General features: G+C 42.3%; 1 protein-coding gene across 1 annotated transcript in view; it reads left to right on the top strand.

Annotated features, from left to right (window-relative positions):
- LOC122727629 (putative tetratricopeptide repeat protein 41) overlaps positions 1-13,833 on the top strand; it is an 80,775-nt gene extending 66,942 nt beyond the window's left edge. Inside the window, exons 12-16 of the mRNA XM_043965254.1 lie at positions 2,660-2,807; positions 7,355-7,504; positions 8,486-8,619; positions 12,924-13,053; positions 13,146-13,833. Of these exons, the coding sequence (XP_043821189.1) occupies positions 2,660-2,807; positions 7,355-7,504; positions 8,486-8,619; positions 12,924-13,053; positions 13,146-13,827 (1,244 nt within the window). The 3' untranslated portion in view covers positions 13,828-13,833. The remainder of the gene's footprint in view (positions 1-2,659; positions 2,808-7,354; positions 7,505-8,485; positions 8,620-12,923; positions 13,054-13,145) is intronic.
- The last annotated feature ends 585 nt before the right edge of the window (positions 13,834-14,418 follow it).

Here is a 14,418-nt window from a genome sequence, read left to right as displayed (position 1 = left end):
GAGACTGTCCCAGAGGGGAGTCTGCTCGCTAGAACTGAAGGTGTTAAGATCCAGGGGGCGTGATGAAGGCCGGCTTAGCCTCCATGTCCGTGGCCTGGATCAGACTCTAGGCTGCCCTTCAGAAGTCTGGGCCTCGCCTCTGTCATTTCTCTCGAGATTCTCTCTCCAAGTATGCCCAGCCACCTGAAGAAAGTTCATTCTCCCCTCTTGCAGCTCTGCTGTCTTAGAAAATTGGGAGTTAGGTTCCTTTTTGGTCCACAAATGTCACAGACCACATAGCTCTCCCTCAAGAAAACCATCCCACAAATTGGAACACTAATGCATTGTTGGTGGAGCTGTGAGCTGATCCAACCATTCTGGAAAGCAATTTGGAATTATGCCCAAAGGGCAATAAAGCTGTGCATACCCTTTGACCCAGCAATTCCACTTTTAGGTCTTTTGCCCAAAGAAATCATGGAAGGGGGAAAGGGACCCACATGTACAAAAATATTTATAGCTGCTCTCTACGTGGTAGCAAGGAATTGGAAGTTGAGGGGGTGCCCATCAATTGGGGAATGGCTGGACAAGTTGTGGTATATGAATACAATGGAATACTATTGTGCTGTAAGAAATGATGAGCAGGAAGAGTTCAGAGAAACCTGGAGGGTCTTACGTGAGCTGATGATGAGTGAGATGAGCAGAACCAGAAGAACATTATACACAGTATCATCAACATTGAGTGTTGACCTACTGTGATGGACTATATTCTTCTCACCAATGCAATGGTACAGAAGAGTTCCAGGGAACTCATGATAGAAGAGGATCTCCAAATCCAAGAAAAAAAAAAAAGAAAGAAAGAACTGTGGAGTATAGATGCTGATTGAACCATATTATTTCTTTTGTTGTGGGTGCTGTTGTTTTTTTTTTTTTTCTATTTTGAGGTTTTGCATCACTGCTCTGATTCTTTCTCTTGTAACAGGATTAATGCAGAAATAGGATTAATGTTATTATGTGTATATATATGTGTGTGTACATATCTATATCTATATGTATATGTATAGAGATATATAGATATAACCTATATCAAATTACCTGCTGTCTAGGGGAGGGGGGAGGGAGGGGAGGGAGGGAGAAAAATCTGAAATTGTAAAGCTTGTATAAACAAAAGTTGAGAACTATCTTTACATGTAACGGAAAAAATAAAATACCTTATACATTTAAAAAAAAAAAGAAAACCATCCCACACCAACATATTGAAGCATCAACAATCCACAAGAAAACCGGGACAATCACCCAAATAAGGGTGGTTGTTGAATAAAGTCATCAGCCTGACTCAAAAAATTCTATTCGAGCCAATTTAAAAAATACCTATTGCGTGTCTAATATGTAGAGACGTTGGCACCAATACCAAAACCAAAGAGCCTCTGCTTTCAAGGAGTTTTCATTCAACATACAAACGGGAAAATAAATGCAATTATATACACAAAGTAAAAGAAAATGAGAGAGAGACAGAGACACAGACAGAGACAGAGATAGAGAGACACAGAGAGAAATGGAGACAGAGACAGAGAGACACAGAGAGACAGAGGGAGAGACAGACACACACAGAGACAGAGAGAGAAACAGAGAGAGACAGAGACAGAGAAAGAGAGAGGGAAGGAGAGAAAGTGAAAGGAGGGAGAGAAAGTGCTATCAAGTGTGGTGAAGAAAAAAGACCTTGTGTTGTAGGTGAAAATTAAGCCATTAGGGATTTCTCTAAAGTGGATGAGGAGCGCCTTCCAGATGTGGGGAGCATTTTTGCAAAGGTGTGGAGATGGGAAATAGAATATCATGCACAGAGAATAGCTAGGAGGCCAGTTTGACTGGAAGAGAGTGAGGGAAGGGAGAAATAGAAAACAAGACTGCAAAGAGAGGTGGCAGCCAGCTTGGATAGGGCTTTACGTGCTAGGTGGAGGACTTTCCATTTCATCCTGGTGATAATAGGGAGTCAATGAATGTTTATGAGCAAGGATGTAATGGTCAGATCAGTACTTTAGAAATAACAATTTTGAGGGGCAGCTAGGTGGTGCAGTGGATAGAGCACCGGCCCTGGAGTCAGGAGGACCTGAGTTCAAATTCGGCCTCAGACACTTAACATTTACTAGCTGTGTGACCCTGGGCAAGTCACTTAACCCCAATTGACTCCCCCCCGCCCAAGAAAGAAATAATAATTTTGTGGAGGCTACCAGAGTCAGCAAGACTAATTGGGAAGCTATTGCAGTGATCTAAGCAATAAGTGATGAGGGCATAAAATATGATATAGACTGTATTGGGTGGAGAAAAGGGGGTAGATATTGTCCAGGTAGGATTGGTAAGACTTGGCAACAGATGACAGAAATCATATAGGCTGGTTGCTTAATTTTACAGATGAGGAAATTGAAGTCCCCTGTGGGGACATGGCTTATCCAAAATCACATAAGTAATAAATAGCAGAGTCACGAACCCAGGACCTCTGTCAGCACAGCCAGTGTTCTTGCCACAAATCGCATTCCCATTAAGTGTTCTTGGCCAAAGAAGATAAAGCAGAGATTGTCAGAAATCCTTTCAATCTGGAATCTTTAGTAATTAGCCCATTGCCAAATGCATTTCAAGCATCATTTTCTTTCTTTCTTTCTTTTTTAAAAATACCTTTTCCCTGCAGGCAGGGTGTTACATAACCTGGCAAAGACAATGAGCCAAGGATCTGTAAAGGAAAATCACTTGCTAGAAAATACTGCTGACCTCTCGAAACAACTTGCAGGTAGCCCGTATGACTTTGCTATGCTGAGATGCACAGAAGGCATTCTGAAGTAAGTATGTCCATCATTTAACATGTTCTTGCTTTTATGCGGAGTCTCTAGTGACGACTGTATTTCATGCAAAGCCTATTCCCTACATTTTAATAGAAGTCCCAGGAGTCTAATATTAACACTACTGACAATCCATGCCCTTAAAGAGTCATTTGGCTGACTGTACGTGTTTGTAGCAGGGATTTTATTTTTCTTGCTTTCTCGATGGGTAGAGGGAAGGAGATGTGGGAGGGAGGGAGTGCAGACCTGAAAGATTTAATTTAAAAAAGGGGGGAGGATTCTGGGAAGATGGTGGAGTAGGTGAGAAAACTTTTGGTTCTCCAAATTTCTTCCACAAAAAAAGGCAGAACATCACCTCAGAAGGAATGTAGAGTAGCAGAAAGAAATAAAAGTCAGTTCTCCTAAGACAACCTGAGAAGACCCCGGGAAAGATCCGGCCTCCAGGGGCAGAGTTTCAGCCTAAGTGAAGTGCAAACACCTGCAGGCAATCTCTGCAGAATCAAACAAACCCTTGAAGCAGCTGCATTGAGAGACAGCCTCAGTCTTTTTTTTTTTTTTTTTTGGCGGGGCACTGGGGGTTAAGTGACTTGCCCAGGGTCACACAGCTAGTAAGTGTCAAGTATCTGAGGCTAGATTTGAACTCAGCTCCTCCTGAATCCAGGGTCTGTGCTTTATCCACTGCACCACCTAGCTGCCCCAGCAGCCTCAGTCTTAGAAACTTCCATCTCACAAACAGTGTGGGCTTCTGACTGGCTGAGTAGGAGAAGACTGAAGGGCCTTCCACTGTCGAGGGATGGCTAGCATATCTGTGCTGACCAGATGCATCCTGGGTTGCTGCTGCTTCGGAGGAGAAGGAGCTAGCATACACCTACCTGGTGAGTTCAGTAGCAGAGGGGTGGGGACCCTGCTGGCTGTGGACACTTGCAGAAGAGCAGAGTCCCTGGTTTCAGTCCCAGGGCAGAGAGGACAGCTGTTGTTTGCAGCCACTGGAAGGACTGTAAGGAGCAAGATCATTTGCAGGACAGTGTGGCTGGGGGCCCTAGCCATGGCTTAGGAATGGAGAGGAGACTCTAAAGTTGAGCCCTGGGATGGACCTCAGAAAATAAGTCAGTAGGACCTGAGGCTTGGGGTGTCATTCCTCATACCTCAGGACTAGAATTTGATTATTCCAATAGCTGCTAAAAACATTTTTTTAAAAAGAATAATCAAAGGAGAAAGAACCCAACCACAGATAGCTACTATGCAGATAGAGAAGATATGGGTTCATATTTAGAGGAAGATAATGGAGCTAAAAAAGCCACTCCTTTTTAAATGAGAAATGTCAAATGGTTTCAAGCATAAAAAGAGTTCTTGGAAGAACTGAAAAAGAATTTAAAAATCAAACAAGAGAAACTGAGGAAAATTAGGGAAAAAAAAGCAATCCAAGAAAATCACAAAAATTATTAACAGAAAGTCAACCGACTTGAACTAGAGAATCCAAAATTTAAAGAAGAAAATAATTCCTTGAAAACTAGAATTGGGCAAGATGAAACAAAGATACCAATAAATAATAAAACAAAATCAAAAGAATGAAAAAAATAGAAGAGAAAGTGAAACTTCTCATCAGAAAAACAACTGATCTGGAGAACAGATCGAGGAGAAATAATATAAGAATAGTTGGACAACATGATTAAAACAAGAATTTTGTTACAATATTATAAGAAATTATCAAGGAAAACTTCCTTGTAGTTCTAGAACAAGAAGGCAAAGCAGAAACATAAATCCATTGATCACCACCTGAAAGAGATCCCAGGAGGAAAACTTATGGGAATGTCATAGCCAAGTTTCAAAGCTCCCAGGTTAAGGAGAAAATATTGGAAGCAACAAGAAAAAACAATCTAAATACCATGGAACTACAATAAGGATTACACAAGACTTAGCAGCTACTATGTTGAAGGGCCATAGGTCTTGGAATACTAAATTCCACAGAACAAAAGAGCTGGGATTATGACCAAACAAAATTTACCTAGCAAAGTTAAGTGTAATCTTAACAGACTGAAAGACTTTCAGCTTTTTCTGACAGAACCCCAGAACTTAAGGGAAAAATTGACATACAACATCCAGGAGAAATATAAGGTAAACATTAAGGACCAATTCTGAAAGACTTAATAAGGTCAAATATGTGAAAATATTAGCAGTACTCTTATGACTGTGGTCATTATTTGGATAGTTTGAAAGAAAGGCTTGGGCTGAGCCATAGATGATGGGGTGCTTAAAAATGTAGGGAAAGAGACTATTTTTTTTCGGGGCAATGAGGGTTAAGTGACTTCCCCAGGGTCACACAGCTAGTAAGTGTCAAGTGTCTGAGGTCAAATTTGAACTCAGGTCCTCCTGTGCTGGTGCTTTATTCACTGTACTACCTACCTGCCCCATAGAAAGAGATATAAAGGAGTAATTATCTCATACAAATGAGGCACAAAAGGAAAAATTAATAGAGAAGAAGCAAGTAGGGGGAAGGTGGGTAGAGCTGGAACCTTACTTTCACTGAGAATGGGTTAAAGAGGGAGCAACATCTACCTAGAAGGGTATAAAAATCTAAATTCAGAAAGAAATAAGAAAGCAAGGGGATAGGGCAGGGGAGAGGATAAGGTAGGGACTCTTGAAGGGGTGGATAGGTTAAGGAATAGGAGGGCAAGGTAGTGGGTAGAAGTAAAGCAGAGGAGTGAGGAGGGATAGAATAAACAGGGTGAGAAGGATAGTGAGGAAAAATAGGAAGGAGGACAATCCATAAGTAATTGTAGTTTACAATGTGAATGTGATGAATTTACAATGGAAACAGCAGATTAAAAATTTGAATTCAACAATATGTTGCTTGCAGGAAACACTATAAAAATGAGAGATATACACAAAAATAAAATTAAGGGCAGGAGTAGAATTTATTATGTAAAAAAGCAGGGGTAGTAATAGTGATCTCAGACAAAGTTAAAGTTAAATAGATTTGATCAAAAGAGGAAATAGAGAAATTACAGTACGTGTTAGCAATGTTATTCAATATTATTTTAGATCATCTAAAATAACTAGATAAAATAAAATACCTGAGCGTATACCTGCTAAAACAGACACAGGAACTATATGAACATAAAGATAAAACAGTTTCATACAAATAAAGTCAGATATAAATAATCGAAATAACATTTATTGTTCATGAATGAGTAGAGCTAATATAATTTTTTAAATGACAGTTTTACCTAACTAATCTATTTATTCAATGTCATACCAATTAAATTACTAAAAAAACTTATCCGAGTTAGAAAAAAATAATAACAAAGTTCATTTGGAAGAACAAAAGGTCAGGAACTCCAAAGAAACCAGGAAAAAAGATGTAAAGGAAGTAGATTCAGCAGCATCAGACCCTAAACCAAAGCTTCTTAAATTGTAGTTCTCGACCCCATATGGAGTTGTGTAACTGAATGTGGGGGTCACAAAATTTTGGCAACAGTAAAAGGTTGTGTATATCTATTTTATATACCTATATACATGGGCCATGTAACAATTTCTTTGGCAAAAAGGGGTCGTGAGTGGAAAACGTTTAAGAAGCCCTGCCTTAAGCTATATTAAAAGGTGAGAGCATTGTTGAAGTGTAAAATTGATAATTTTGAATATTTTAAATTAAAATTTTCTTATATAAATAAAACCTATGTAGCCAAGAATAGAAGAAATGCAGAAGATTGGCAGGGGGAAACTTTCAGAGACAGTCTCTCAGATAGGATATGATTGGGTTGGAATGTTGCTGTGGTATAGGGAATGATGAGATGGTTGATTTAGGAAAACATGGGAAGACTTTGACTTATGAAGGAAGATCCTAAACACCTTCAGAGAAGCAGTTGACAAGTGGAAATAAGCATAGCATAGTATTAGATAGTACTATGAGCATATATGTGTATGTTTATTAGAAATCTATATATGTATATATGTATCTGCACTTAATTGTAGCCTTCTTAGGCAGGGGAAAGGAGGGGAAAATAAATTGCACAGCAGAGAGCAAAAGAAAACCTTTAAGGAAGCAAAGAAAAGCTGGGCAGCTTTGAAAACAATGTGTAGTATTTATTATATACGTTTTCTTGAAATGGAAATGTATTGAATCCTCTCCTATGTTCTGGCAATGAGTTTTTTTCTTTACTTATTTTGTATTTGAATCTAAAATAAATTTTAAAATTTACAAAAAAAAAGCAATTTGGCCATATTATCTCCACATACTTTCTTGTCAGCTTGCTATGTTTGATTAATTTAACTAAATGTCTTTTGCTTTCGACTAGTGCATCTTTTGGTTGGCTCATAAATATGTGTGAGGACTCTCTCGGGCTTTGAGTGGCTGCTGACCCATCCTCACAGTGTGCCTCGATCCTAGGGGGCCCTGGATGCCACATGTAGACCACTGAATTTGTTTCTCTAGGTCTAATTTCATATGACATAGAAGATTAATTTGAAGATAACTTCTAGTCACTCACAAGATGTCACCCAATATTTATTTTGCCTGGTAAATAACACATACTATATTTCACTTGCAGATCTCTTGTTGGGAACTTTTCTATCGCAAAATTGAAATTTCAAGAATGCTTAAGTATCCGAAAAAGTTTGTTTGGAGAGAATCATTTCTTAGTTGGAGAAATCAAGGAATATTTGGCAGATTTAATAAGTGGCCATAAAAAGACTGAAAAGTAAGGCTGAATAAATGGAATTTGTGTTCTGTGATCCTTTTGTCCGAGATCCCAGTGGCTAGAAGGGCTGAGATTCCCACCAAGGCGGGTAATTTCCCTCCTGGATCCTGCTTGCAAACACGCTGACCATAATGTCCTCATTTTCAGCTCAGTGAACAGGAGTTGAGAACAAGACAGAGTAGCCAGGAAGCCAGTGGCAAGGCCAGGTGAACCTAAGGAGGGGGGGCCTTAGGTAAAAAAAAAAAAAATTGTGAAAGGCACAAGTCTCTTTTTTTAGCTGCTCTCACCTCCCTTCAGTAGCTGTGCTCAGACTCTGCAGTGTTTTTCTGTCTCCCCCACTTCCACTGCCAAACCCCAAGAACTGCTTCCTCTCAGCAGGCAAGTAGATAGAAGTTACCGACCCATAAAACCTTCTGCCCATGTGAAAGGAGGGGCCTGGTGAGAAACTGGAGTTCCAGGGAGTATGGGCTGAGGTTGGGTGAGTGAGGCTGCATCATGAACAGTGAAAGAGACGGGATAGAAAAAGATTCCCAAGATGGCCCCAGAGGGATGGAGGGCACAGCACAGTAAATACCAGTATTCTGTAACTTAAACCAAATCTACTTTCTTTTTCCCCTCCTCCCTTCCTCCCTCCTTCCCTCCCTCCCTTCTTCTCTTTTTCCTTCCTTCCTTCCTTCCCTTCTTTCTTTCCTTCTTTCCTTTCTTTTTCCCTTCCTCCCTCCCTTCCTCCTTCCTCCCTCCCTTTCCCTCCCTTCTTTCCTTCTCCTTCCTTCCTTTCTTTTCTTTCTCTTTCCTTATTTCTTTCTTTCTCCCTCCCTCCCTTTCCCTCCTTTCCTCTTTCCCTTCTTTCCTTCTTCCTTCCTTCCTTTCCTCCCTTCCTTTTTTCTCTTCCTTTTTCTCCTTCCCTTTTTCCTTCCTCTCTTTCTTTCTTCCTTCTCTCCCTTCCTCTTTCCCTCTCTCCTCCCTTTCTCTTTCTTGCAGATTACAAAGGAAACATTCAGTTGACCTTTACAGAGGAGTGATAAGCATAAAAGAAAACATGGAACTCTTGACTAACTCCTTCCAAGTGAAAAAGCAGCTCAATATCAGCCTCAGCAATGTCATGTGTAAATTAGGTAATTAGCTTATGTTATTGGGTGTTGCTGACGTTTATGCTGACCTTGGCGGGGGGTGGCATGTTGGAGGGAAAGGAGCCCTATGCTTGGGTTCCTGACACTTAGACCTGAGGTCATAGGTGGACACTGAGCCTCAGCAGTATTGCCATGTTACTTTGAGGAATAAAGGAGATCGTGTCCATCCAAAGCTCCTTTTTTTTTTTTTCAGGGCAATTGGGGTTAAGTGACTTGTCCAGGGTCACACAGCTAGTAAGTGTCAAGTGTCTGAGGTCGGATTTGAATTTGGGTCCTCCTGACTCCAAGGCTGGTGCTCTATCCACTGAGCCACCTAGCTGCCTTGAAAGCTCACTCTTTAAAGGGCTACATCCATGGTCAGCCTAATTATCATTCTGCTCAATACAAATCTATCATCTCTATTTTATTTTATTTTAATTTATTACAATTTTTTTTCACTTTCCCCCCATCATCTCCATTTTTATTTATTTATTTATTTTGGTGAGGCAATTGGGGTTAAGTGACTTGCCCAGGATCACACAGCTAGTAAGTGTTAAGTGTCTGAGGCCAAACTTGAATTCAGGTCCTCCTGACTCCAGGGCCGGTGTTCTATCCACTGCACCACCTAGCTGCCCCCATCATCTCCATTTTAAAGTAAATTGACAAGCACTTCTTAAGCAGCTCCTATGTGCTGGGCACTGTGCTAGGTTTTGGGGATACACTACAGACTGACTTGTAACTTGAATGCTAGGGCTATGCCTTCTATTGCCTCTAGTCTCTGACACCCTGAGAATTGTCCTGTGCCTCTGTGTGCCCGCTTCTGAGCAGCTCCCTACAGCAGAGACATTGGTCTTCTGAGTGGCAATGAGCCTCTCTGACCTTGGCCAGGCCAGCCTTGGCACCAAAGACAGTCGTACTCTATATCACTGAGCCCGGATCCATAAAGAGCAGGCAGTGTGTTCTGTTAACTGACGGGAACATGGATGCATACCGGGGAAGTTAAAGGATTGGGAGGGAACTTTAAGGCAGAAACTGGCTGTGCTAGAACAAGGGGAGTGGCTCTTTTGGAGATAAGTGGCAGACAGGCAGGTGGGAGCTACAGGGAACCAAGCCCTTGTATGGTCTAGTGCTGCCACTTCCACATTGAAATCCCCTAAAAAAGCTTCCGAAGCCACCTAGGTATTGCACTGGATAGAGTGCTGAGTCTGGAGTCAAGAAGACTCATCTTCCTAAGTTCAAATTTGGCCTCAGACACTTCCTAGCTGTGTGACCCTGAGCAAGTCACTTCACCTTGTCTGCTTCAGTTTCTTCATCTGTAAAATGAGCTGGAGCAGGAAATGGCAAACCATCTCAGGATCTTTGACGAGAAAACCCTGAACAGGGTCATGAAGAATCAGATATGACTGAAAAAAAAACTGAACACACCAGCTTCTCCCACATAACACAGATAATATCGAAGTTGCTCTCTACCTGAGCCTTCTATGACATTTTTTGTGTGTGAGGCAATTGGGGTTAAGTGACTTGCCCAGGATCACACAGCTAGTAATTGTTAAGTGTCTGAAGTCGGATTTGAACTCAGGTCCTCCTGAATCCAGGGCCAGTGCTCTATACACTGCACCACCTAGCTGCCCCATTCTATGACATTTTAAAAAGTTTAAAGATCTCATAGTTTTAGGGAAAATTATGCACACATACACATATATATGAATATTTACACACACACGCACATATATATATATACACACACATATACATACATATTTAGCATATAGACCCTGGATTATTCTTTCTTAAACACTCTGAGGATTAAGTCTTTCCATGCTGAGTTGAGGATGAGGACATTATTTAGAAATAATGTGTTCAAATGCAATCCTAGACAGCTATGTATGGAGAAGAACAAGTGGCTTGGGCAGGAGCATTTGTGATTTCTCCATAAAATATTCAATTGGTTGGTTTGCTTTTAGATCTATTGTGGAAGTGCAGTGGCTTAATTTATTTTCAGCTGTCCCCTGAGTCAGTAACCATTGCATTTTAAATGAATTTTCCCTTAAGTAGAATCCTTAGAATAATCCAGTTCTTCACAAATATAGCTACACTTTTGTTATTGTTTGGTCATCTTCAGTTGTGTCTGTCTTTTGTGACCCCATTTGGGATTTTTTGGGCAAAGATAGTATGGTGATTTGCCATTTCCTTCTTCAGTTCATTTTATTGATGAGGAAACTGAGGCAGACAGGGTGAAGTGACTTGCCCAGGGTCACACAGCCAGTAAGTATCTGAGGCTGGATTTGAACTCACAAAGATGAATCTTCTTGACTTTAGGCCCAGCACTCTATCTACTAGGCCACCTAGCTAACCAAAGCTACAGAGATGTAATCAGATTTCAATATTACTAAAATCAAGCGTTGCCTTAAACCAGAGGCTTTCATTGTTGTGTAGGGTCCATGGACCATCAGAGGATATGTGGATTGATTTCAGGGGGTCTGTGAACTTGGATCGGAAAAATACATAATTATTTCAACATAATTAGTTTTCTTTGCAATCCTATGCATTTTATAGATTAAAAAATGTAAGATGTGTGTATTGTGTCCATGTAGTTAATATGTGGGGGCGGGGTGGGAGGGAGACATGGATAGGTATGTGTAGAGTCTCTTCTACCTCTTCTACCAGGAGATGCTTTGCTTGCTTTCTGGAGATTGTAGCCTCTCTGCTCTCCTCAGAGAATGAGTACTAGGCTAGAATGATATCCATCTGTCTGCCTAAATATTGCGATGGCCTTTCTTCAAAACGGACTGAAGTGATATGTCATTCCACTTCCTTTTTTCTCTAACTTTAAGAACTGAAAGTCAAGAAGACATTTCAGATTGTTAAGTGCTATGAGATCTGAAAACAGGCTCTAAAGAGAATAAGCGAGATCTTTCCCCCTAACTTTACATTTTTGTCTGGAGGCAGGGGGTTAAAAAGTCACCTTTAGGGGGGTCCTTTCCAAACCCAAGCTTTGATGGTAGTTTCCCAAAGAACAGATAAATGCTAGGAGGGAAATGATGATCTGACTCTTCCCACTCTTGGAGTCTACTTTAGCTCTCTGGTTGCTCTGAGAAATAGGTCTGCATTGGTAAGCTGATGAATCAGGGTGCAGTCTGGCCCAGAATGAATTGTTTTCTGGAGGAACTCCAAGAGTAGAGCCTGGGCTTGGGGCTGCCCTAGAGGTTTGGGTCTGTCTGCCATGCTTTCCTTCCATTCTAAGACTGACCAAACTCAGTTCTTCTGGGCAGCCTGGTTAGGTGGGAGGAGACCAAAAGGACCGATTGGGGGCAACTTAACAATGCTGCAAGAAGTCATAAAATCTAACACAGTTCTTCTGGAAGAGCAAAAGGTCGTGCATGTTAAAGAAACCAGGAAAGATCATAGGATTTGGAGCGGAAAATACCCAGCCCAATCCCCTCATGTTATGTCTTTTGTTTCTGACATCACAACAATTTCCCAGTTCTAAATCAAAGTCTTGCCAAACAACTTTCCAGTTTTCCCAGAAGTTTTGTCAGACTTCCAGTAGTTTTGTCCAACTTCAGTGTTTTTTTGAATTTATTGAATACTTAACCTTGTCATGTGGGGAGACTGAGGCCCAGGTGGAGACCCATCCCAATATCTCATGGGGCAGAAGTGGCTGAGCTGGGATTGAAAACCAGGTCTCAATCCCTGTGCCCTTGTCACTTACACCCTGGCTATCTCCTAAATTCACTAAATTAACTTAAAATCTTAGCCATGGATTGCTAAGGAGAACCAGCCTCAAGAAGATCATCTCGGATTTCAAGAATAAGTCAAACAATAGGCATTTAGTATTTACTTTGGGGGGTGGCAGGGAAATGAGGGTAAGGGTGATTTGCCCAGGGTCACACAGCTAATCCCTGCCATCAAGAAGCTCACGGTCTAATGGGGGGAAACAGCGTGAAAGTGACCAAGTACAAACAAGAGATGGACAGGATAAACTGGAGTTGATCAATAGAGGGACTATGGAAGGAAATAGACAAGAACTATGCATTTTGGGAAGGTGTGGAGGGTCTGATTGATACCAGTGGAAGATCCCTGATACATGAAGTATATAAACTGTACAGTGCACTAGACACTGGCTAATTCTGAATCGAGACATCCCTGGTTGTGAGCTCACCTTTGTCACATTTAAAGCCCATGTAAAGCCAGTCGTCCTTTTACAAATGTTACCCCTTATTTCATTTTATCCGTTTTAATGATTAAGTTTCTGAAGGTGCAAATCGAAGTGTTCGGAATTAAGATATGTTTCTTTTCCTCCCACCTAGCTGGTCAATTGATTAAAATTGATGTTTCCGGTCAGTCTGAGCAAGAGGCAACGGGATTTCTGCACAGGGCACTTGATTTAAGAGTGACCTACCTGGGGCCTTCTCACTCGTCCACATCTGAGCTGTTGCGGTAAGTGTCTGTTTAGTCTTTAAGACATGTCTGTTTCCTGGAATCCAATTCGTGCCGCGTCCAGACGAGCCGGTCCCTTTTGCTTTCTGTAGCCTCCTGAGGGAGCTGGAGAGAAAAGGCCAGAACAAGGGGACTGTCCAAGGCCGGAGCGCCAGCCACGAAAGCTTCAAGGGCATCTTGGTGCAGGAGAAGATCTCCAAGCGGAGGCTGGAGTACCACCGGCCGCAGAACGTCAGCACGCTCAAGTCTCCGCTCAGCAGCTCGGCCGCCAAGCTGCAGCGGGCCATGAGCCTGGACTCGTACCGAGTCTCCGAGGACGGCAGCACCAAGGGTGGCGGCGGCGGCGGCGGCGTGGTAGGGAAAGCGCAGAGGAGCGCCAGGTTCATCACCTGCAGCCCGACCAAGGAGATCGTCAAGCAGCAGGTGCAGAACAACGTGGAGATCTGGAGCTGTCGAGAGGACGGCGCCTCGGCCAAGAAGGAGAAGGAGGCCGCGGGGAAGAGCGCGGCTTTCAGCGGACCCGATAACGGGCTGAAGGCCCCGAGAGAGAGGGCCTCTTCGGCCAGCTCCTACAGCTGGTGCCCGCAGACCCCCGGGGCGGGGGCCTTGAATGCCGCGACTTCCTTGGAAACCCCCGGCAGGCCGCACACTTCACCCGAGAATCAGCTCTTTCAGAAATCGGGAAGACACACGGCTTTTCATAAACCCTTTCCACCCAAAAGGCAGCAAGCGGAGATGAAAATGTTGAAAAAACTGAGTGAAAATAAGCAATAAAGACTGTTGTAGGCGACATGCACCAAACACCCCCGGGCTCTGGCAAGTGTGACTTCATCTCTAGGCACCCCTTTGCCTATTTTTCTTAAAACCGTTGGAGAAAATAAAGAGCAATCTGAATGCCTGGAGAAAGCGCGTCACTGGTGGTTGGCTTCCTTAGGTGGTGATGGTTCACACCCTCACAGATGTTAGCCAAAGAGAGCAGGGAGGGTCCTGGACAATTCTGAAGTACAGGGATATAGGTGGGATTACAGGGGCCTTATGGGATGGTTTACCCTAGAAGTTACATTTTGGGGCAAAATATGAAAGGAAGATTATCCAGATGTTAATTTTTTTGTGTGTGGTGAGGCAATTGGGGTTAAGTGACTTGCCCAGGGTCACACAGCCAGTAAGTGTCAAGTGTCTGAGGCCATATTTTGAACTCAGGTCCTCCTGACTCCAGGGCTGGCACTCTATCCACTGTGCCACCTAGCTGCCCCCAGATGTTAATTTATAGAAGGTTGTGTTGCTGTGACCTACACAGGACTTCGAAAGTTAATGAATTTTCAAAACAGTGTTTTAGTGAAATAGGAGAAAAGTATCCTAGATTTA

Source organism: Dromiciops gliroides, chromosome 5 (assembly GCF_019393635.1).
Source record: "Dromiciops gliroides isolate mDroGli1 chromosome 5, mDroGli1.pri, whole genome shotgun sequence".
In the NCBI taxonomy this organism is placed as follows: domain Eukaryota; kingdom Metazoa; phylum Chordata; class Mammalia; order Microbiotheria; family Microbiotheriidae; genus Dromiciops; species Dromiciops gliroides.
The sequence above is the reverse complement of the archived record's forward strand: the minus strand, read 5'-3'. Positions and strand labels throughout refer to the sequence as shown.